Source organism: Arachis ipaensis, chromosome B01 (assembly GCF_000816755.2).
Source record: "Arachis ipaensis cultivar K30076 chromosome B01, Araip1.1, whole genome shotgun sequence".
NCBI classification, from domain to species: Eukaryota; Viridiplantae; Streptophyta; class Magnoliopsida; order Fabales; family Fabaceae; genus Arachis; species Arachis ipaensis.
In genome coordinates, this window is record NC_029785.2 from 101,894,052 (window position 1) to 101,902,195 (window position 8,144).

At 35.6% G+C, this 8,144-nt stretch overlaps 1 protein-coding gene across 1 annotated transcript; it reads right to left on the reverse strand.

The window, feature by feature from the left end:
- LOC107632549 (calmodulin-binding protein 60 A) lies at window positions 1,957-6,837 on the reverse strand. The gene is made up of 7 exons (XM_016336220.2): window positions 6,079-6,837; window positions 5,618-5,696; window positions 4,824-4,876; window positions 4,214-4,701; window positions 3,751-3,911; window positions 3,103-3,309; window positions 1,957-3,006 (listed from the first exon to the last, which is right to left on the reverse strand). The coding sequence occupies exons 1-7, from the start codon at window positions 6,168-6,170 to the stop codon at window positions 2,419-2,421; spliced, it is 1,668 nt and encodes a 555-aa protein (XP_016191706.1). The 5' UTR covers window positions 6,171-6,837; the 3' UTR covers window positions 1,957-2,418.

Genomic DNA, 8,144 nt, shown 5'->3' on the forward strand with positions numbered 1-8,144 from the left:
GAATTCAGTATTAGAAAAGGTCTAGAGACTAATATGGTGCCCAAAACTGAATCTCGGGGATTAATATAGGTAATTTTAAATTTGAGGGAGTAAAATGGTGAAAATTGTGAATACGAGGGATCACTTTGAAAATTTAGTTGATTCAGGATTACGAGGGATTGCATCTTTCCAGTTTTAGCTATTTATATTATTGAATTATATATTTATTTATTTAATTGTGTGGATCTGCAGATATAAATGCAGCATCTGCTATCCGATCCTATTAAAGTGCAGATCGGATCATATTCATAAAATATGGATCGAATTTGAATAATTACCGCAAATTTATAGATCTTATTCAATCCATATGCAACCCTAGTAAAGTGTGTTTTGCTGAAAGTAAACCGACCATATTCCACCAAGGAACGTCAGTGTGACCTAATAATAATAAGAGCTTAATTGGATTTTAGTCAACACACATCACCGTCCATCTTATGGAAAAATAAAGGCCATCTTAATCACCCTAACTACTTTGTTACATTGCATCCTTAATTAATTATTAAAGACAAAGAAACTGCCAAATCTGCCATCAAGATCTTTGCCAATTTGCCAGCGCCATTCTATCAATCATTTAATTTCCAATCTATGCGATCATCATATAATTCACACATGTTGTAAGATGCTATGACCTTAGTAAATAGATCAATATAGAAAGAGTTAAAAAAAATGTTCAATGAAATGTATAGTCAATGAAATTCAACAAAAGGAAAAGCTATCTAGTTTACTAAAAATGACAAAATGAAGAAATCATGTGGACCTCAATATCTTTTAAGTCAGAAACATGTGATTTTTTCATGTGCAGATAAAGTAATAGACTTATAGGTAATAACTAATGAAACGTCTTTTCCATATGAATAACAAAGATACTAGAAATATAAACAATGCCAATTATTAGAAGTGTCAAAGATTTGAATGGTTCAGAGATGGATCTTCTGCCAAGAGATGCAAAACAACATGCAGTTATATTGAATAATGTGTGATGTTCACAAGGATTATGAATCTCAAACAAGGTTCTAATGGATTTGAGAGTGTTCCTAGCTAATGAAATAATTTCTTGGAGAAGGGGTAATAATCTCATTACACAATTTGATTAGTTGTATTTTTTAAATATTTCCTGACAAAAGGTATTTAATCAATTCTAAATCCAACTAATTACTGGCACAGATATCATATGATGTATGGTCCAGAAGCACCAATTTATTTGGATTTCATAAAATAAAACCAAATCTAAAGCCTAGAGCATTTTCACGAATATAATTTTTAAATTAAAAATGCAATTTAAAAGAGATGGGTATTCACCCTTTTAATTTGCATTTTTAATTTTGCTCTTATTCGTAGTTTATTTTGTTTTTACGGTTTAAGTAAAATGTGAAAATAAAAAGTAAAAAATATTGTTTTTATTGTTTTCTTTTTTTTCCCCTGCAAAATCCTAAACCAAATATATTCCAAATCTTTTGTCTTTTGTTTTCTCAAAAGGGTATTTTGGCACAAGTAAAACAATCAAGAGACAACCACCATATGTTGATTAAAAAGCCAAAAATTGGAAAGTAAAACAAAGATCATTGCTATTGATGAACACCAAATAGATAATAAGATCGAAAATGGGAAGCAATGCTTGTTTTATGCAAAAAGAATGCAACGATTTCTTTTCATCTTGATCTTGGACAATTTCAGAGCTCCATGATACAATAATAAATCATTAAGACCAAAAGCAACCTCTTAAAACATTTTAGCTAAATCTTTTTTGTTCTTTTAATCAAGACATGGTTAAAGAATGTCCACTTCCAGAGTCAGACAAAATCCTCTCAATTTCTAATTTCCTGGAAAGTGGTTAACCGTATTTAACAATTCACTTGATTTCTTTATGCCGTACTTCCGTAACAGTAAACACAGCAAAATACAATGATCTTCATCCTATTTATCAAGTATCAACTACAACAGAAGGGACATTCATTAATTACGAAAACATATGCGCGAACACCTAAAAACTCAAACCAGGGCAAATAATATCCACAGCTGATATTATTGGACAAAACGTGCTTACAAAAATTATGATCCATAACAATGGCTTGGATCATGATTCATGAAGAACATCCTACCAATATAATAATTACTACTACTGCTGCTACTACTAGTACTACCTGACTAATAATAAGCATCTGCCAACAACCAGAAATCCTCTCCTGACTGTAAAATACTTATTTACAGCTTTAATCTTTGAAGACAACCAAAAGGGAGGAAGGAAGAGCAATTACATGGCTTCTGGCTAGCTATTAGAGCCTAAGCACATCAACATGTATTTACATCTAAAGAGAAGCCACGTTAACTCTCTTTCCTCTGTAAAACTGAACAACAGATGTACAAAAGCAACTGGATACTTCATGTTCTTCGCAACTGCCGCTGCTGATTAGCATCGCTTTTTCGTTTCCTCACCATGAACCATTTTAGGACGTTGGTTACCTTTCTCCATCTCCTCTGAGCTTTACCGATGGCAACAGATGAGCGCGTCAGCATGAAGCTATCCACAGCGCTCTGCAAATCTTGATCGGTATCGAAAAAACGCAGATGATCTTCGTCTCCAAATGCATGGGCCATTGGATCAGGGTCGCAGATCAGAGTGCTGGCAACCTGGTGGACCGGAAAACCAAGACTAGTAGGATCATATCTTAAGCCCATGCTGTCAAAGTTCGGCAAGCAGAAGTCATCCAAGGCACTGGTGCCTCCAACAGAATAAATGGATGACATGATATCCGGAGAAGAGGCACTTGCTGGTGTGTAAGTGGGACCTTCAGTCTTTTGAGGAGCCAAAAGTTTGTTGGCACTGGATCCCTCGGTATTTGGTGAGCTCTCGGAGTAAAGAACATTAGTTAGATGTGAAGAACCCTCCAAAAGAGATGCTTCATCTTCATAAGAGGAAATTTTTTCGCCTTGTTTAATTGCAGAAATGACCAATTCTTGAGCATCAGCCTGATAATGAAATGCATCTAAAGTAAGTATTATAAAGAAACAAAAAAGGAAAGGGGAGAGAATAAAGGAAGTAAAGAAGTTAGCAGAGGAGAATGCCTTTTCAGTTTCCGACAGCTTATGTACCGGGACATACTCACACTCAGAGAGTAGTCCCGTGACTTGTCCCACAGCATTGAAGACCACACCAGCTTTCTGTTGAGAGGAGGGAGGGAAGTAAACATGCCTCGTGGTATCAATTGTACAAGTTCGAGCATGCTCCACAGTTATTTCCCACATCTTTGCAGACATGCCAGTGCCCAGTATCTGCACATTCCAAGCAATGAATTTATTCAGTTTCCTAAATAAACCAAGTACATAAAGTATTGCCAGAAATGATGAAAATGCTCATTAATTCAGAACAGTGGATGACCGAAGAAGTGATGTAAAGTTATTAAGATCAGATGTCTTTGACAATGTTTTTTTTCCCATTTAGTGCAAATATGCCAGTAACAAGCATGGGACATCCTCGTCACCATGGTGGTGTGATGGTGTCTAACATAATAAAACCATAGATGCATACCCAAAAAAAAAAGCCATGGACGTTTTTTTCCCCTCAAATCCTTTAAATGAAAAATAAATAAATAAAAATCAAACACGAACAAATGTAGAAGAAGCTCAACAACACACGGGTAAGGTTTATTAACTAGAAGTTGCAGAAAATGTATATACAAAGAGAGATTAAAATACTGCTCGAGTAATTCTTACACTGCGTAGCTTTGCAGGATCCAGATTCAGAAGTGTAAGAAAATCTTTCACGCTGTAGATCTTTTCCCGACTCAGACGTTTGTGGAAAGCTCCATCCTTGCCTATCTTCTCCAGTCTCCAAACTTCATCAAACAGATTAGGAGGGTGGTGCTTCTTGTACACTGCATCGGAAAATAATAAAATTACAGATACATGATAGAAAGTTCATTCATTTATACCATTTATACCATCACTTATTGATATAGGTGAGCAAGTCCAGGACTAGTAAGCATCCTTAAGTTTAAAACTATATTTTCCAGTTAACGAGGTTTAGATAATCAAATCCAACATTTCAAATAAATAACAACTATATTGTTGCTTTTCATTTATTTGTTTATTCGACACTCCTGGTCCAAATATGTCTGTCGAAAACCCGACCTCATAGCATCTATTAAGTAGAACTAGGTTATATAGAGAAACTCACATTCTCCTCGGTGATCCCTAACAATGAATGACTCTGTCTTTGCTTCTCTTATTCTAACGCCATCAAAGTTGTCCATAACTTTTGCACCAAGCCTGAACCTACGACTCCTTGTCCAGCTTGAGTTATCTGTAAATGAAATTTCACCAACCATACCAGTCCCATCTTTAAGATATACAGCTACATCTCCGGTAAGGAGGGGTTTTTTTCCTTCTCTCTCCCTCACAATGTTGCTCTTAAACTCTTCAGGCATCCAAATTTCACTTTCATCTTCAAAATCACCCTCAAGGACCACAATTTCCACCTTAGCTAAGGATTCAGGTCCTGAACTAACAACTTTCCCTGTCGACACATCAACTAATACTACTCTTAAGTTGGAGCCATCCTCTCCTTCAATCCGAGCTCCAGTAAACACTGGAAGAGAAATGTTGTTTTCAAACTGCAGCTGCAAGCTTCTCAATTCAGAAGTATGCATCTCCTTTCCACCAGTCCTGAAAAGAAACAAAAAGACGGATGAGAAACAGCTAGCATTAAGCTAGACAACTTTGCTTCATAAGCAGCCAACAGTTCCAAAAACTGAAATATAAATTGTAAACAGAAGACTATTTCTTACTGTTTCAGGCTGGTTAAATGCTTCCTTAAGGCCAATTCTACTTCCTCCTTAACCTGAAAAGATGTAACATATATGATTTGCATCTGACATCAACTATCAGCAAGACAGGAAAAAACATATCTGCAGCACTACTTAACTCCATACCCATACCAAACATAATAAATTAACAATGCATCCCCTCATTGGTTCCTTTATCACATTATCAGAAGATTACAAGAGGCAAGACTAACCTAAAATCTCTAGTATTATTCATGTACTCAGCATGTGTGCCTTCCATAAATTAGAAATTAAGAACAGAGTTTGTATTTGTATTTGGCAAAATACTTCTCTTGGTCAAATTGATGCAGTAGTTGTCTTAGTTAGAGCCCAACAAACATGGTGAGTGTCTTAGGGGACCAATAGTGAGTTAACTGAACCAAGAAGACCTTCAAGTTTTATGTTTCTCTTTGTTTTTCCTTATTTTTCAGTGTAACTATAGACAAATTGCATGAGATAGTAGACTAGCAGTGTCCCACATTTTTATCATTACATGCTTGAAACCAACACGGAAGTAGTATCTGCGGCTGGACGGGAAAGGGTACATATCCATGGTTGTTTTTTTCTAAGGCATAAAGGGTTAATCAAATGAAGGATGCCATTGCCCAGAAAACAGAAGGAAATACTAAAAGCAAAATGACCACATACCCATGAATACGAAACAGCCGGACAAACATAGAAAACGGATTGAATACGAAAAAACAAATGTAACAGTTACCATATAGATAGCAGTGAAACAGGAGAAAAAGAGTTCATACCACTCGACGAATCAAGGGCTCTAAAATCGGCTCCAGCAAATGCTTGACTGACTGTATCCTCATCAACTCGCACACCACACTGAACACCATCCATTCACAATAATAACCAAGTTAAAAAATGTCAAAAACCAAACTCAGCAGTTCTGCTAATCGAATCAAATGCTCTATATGCATAGGGAAATCTAACAGAATAACCAGCAGCCTGAAAAACAAATGGCATTGGCCCTCTCTAAGATGAAATTACACCTACTTATTTCATGCATTAGAACAATTCAACTCCCCTAAACACATAGCAAATTTGATCGGGCTCATTCACTCATTATTTGCATTGGAGTCATAATCCTATACTAAATTCAATCGCCGCAATGCGCATTCATTTGGCAATTCAATTCCCCTCCCTATACTACCATATCCAACCGTAAGAAACAAAAAACCTAAAAGTAAAAAACGAAGAGCAGTACTTGGCAAAGGGTGGATGCCTCGGCCGCTTATCGTCGGGAGTGGAAGTGTCAGATTTGTGCTTAGCATCTTCGGGGCGCCGCTTGAGCGACATGGCGACGGCGGCGGAACAGCTAGGAAACGGCGGCAGAGGCGAGGTGGTGGTGTTTCATTAAACGGCGGCAAAATAGAAAAGATGCGGAGAGAGAGAAAGAGAGGAAGTATTTATAAGCAGCAGAGAGCAATAAAAAGATGCAGCAATTAAGGTAAACGACAAGAGAAAGGAAAAGCCGGGTAGAGTCCAAGAGAGGGCGGGTGGAATGAAAAGAAAAGTGGTACTTGTTTAGAGGGTGAAGGTTGGTGTGGGATGTTTCTTTCTAACCCATTATCTCAATTTGTTTGCGTCTGGGATGTTTCTCTCTTCCTCCTCTGCTTAACCCTTTGCATTCACGCAATAATAACAATAACAACAAACTATTAGATACAGGGCTGCCTTGCTCTTTGAAGGAGAGCACAGCAGAGGTGCTGAGGAAGGAGGAAGAGGAGAGCAAGTGTGGGGTCCACTCAAACCGCGTATTGCGACCAGGTAAAACTATCAAGTGGACCCCGCCAAACCCACCCCAATCCTCTTCCTTTCTTTCTTGTTTTCAACTTTCAACGCCCTCATCTATATCTATCTTGGCGCGGATCAACCATGAACCAAGGCCACGAGGTTCATAAATTGAGATTAATATTCTCATTATCCTGAACATTTTTGAAATGCCCCAAATTGGGACGTTTTGGTTATTTATACAGGAGATAGGGGTAGATACAATTTATTCAGCTAAATTCCTTATGTTGTCTAGCTCTAGCGGTAAGTTCACCACTTAGACAGGGTTGGAGATTTGAATATTGTCTATAATTATAAAATTCTTAAATTAAAATTTAAATCTATAATAAATTAAATCTTAACTTGTCGAATTAAAAAATACGATTAGAAAAAAGATGTTTTGAGGAATAGTAAGCAAAAAATTTAATCTTTCTTTGTTAAAAAAATAATGTATTATTCTCTGTATACAAGTTATTTTTTTATATAAGCCTATACAAGTCATTTATATTCACGCATGCACGTTTTTTCATGCCATTATTACTCGTTATCGTCGTCATCAACACTACCTCCTTTTCCTCCTTCTTTCTTCATCGAAATTTCTTTTCCTCCTTCCTTTTTCTCCTTCTCCTCCATCATTAGTTATCTCGTTGTTGAAAATAATGAATAATTCAAGTTCAAACTGTCAATTGAATCATAACAAAATTGATTATTCTTTTAAATCCAATCAAGTGGTTGAGATGTGGTTCGATTTCAATTAATGTTTTCATTAGTAGTTTATAATTCTGTAAGTAAATAATGTTTTTGTTTGCGAAAATTGTTGTTCTTCGTTGATGGTTTGAATCAAATGTAATGTAAAAATTCCGCATTAAAAAAAATATTTTTCTATATTTGCAACAAATTTGGGTGTAACACGAAGATATTTGAGTGTATTGTATATTTAAGAATTTTCGATGTATGTGTGCTGATAAGTTCTGCATAATTCAAAACTCTTCTTCTCTTTCCTCATCACCTTCTGCTGCTTCTTCTTCTTCTTCTTTTTCATCATTATTATTATCATCTTTTTTTTTCTTATTCATCTTTTTTTTTCTTGTTTTATCTTCTCAAGTTTCTTCTTGTTTTACTCTCTTAACAAGAATAAAAACAAAAATAATCAAACAAAGAAAAAGAAAAAACATATAATGGTATAAAATTACTTGAAAGATGATGAACTTACATTTATTCAACTAAAAAAAAAATAAGGAAAAAAGAAGAAAAAATGCAGTATTAAAGGAAACATTTTTCTATATTTGCAGCAAATTTTGGTGTAACACGAAGATATTTGAGTGTATTGTTTAAAAATTTTCGGTGTACGTGTGCTGATAAGTTTTGCATAATTCAAAACTCTTTCTCTTCCTCCTCCTCATCTTTTGCTGCTTCTTCTTTTTCATCTTCTTATTTCATATTGTCATAATTCTTCTTGGGAGAAAAAAATCAAACAAAGAAGAAAAAAAAATACATAAT

Coding starts and splice junctions, on each gene's coding strand:
- LOC107632549 (XM_016336220.2), bottom strand. CDS start 6,170: ATGTCGCTCAAGCGGCGCCCCGAAGATGCTAAGCACAAATCTGACACT. Junction 5,697..6,078: donor AGGCATCCACCCTTTGCCAA/GTACTGCTCTTC, acceptor GATGGTGTTCAG/TGTGGTGTGCGAGTTGATGA. Junction 4,877..5,617: donor AGCCCTTGATTCGTCGAGTG/GTATGAACTCTT, acceptor ACATCTTTTCAG/GTTAAGGAGGAAGTAGAATT.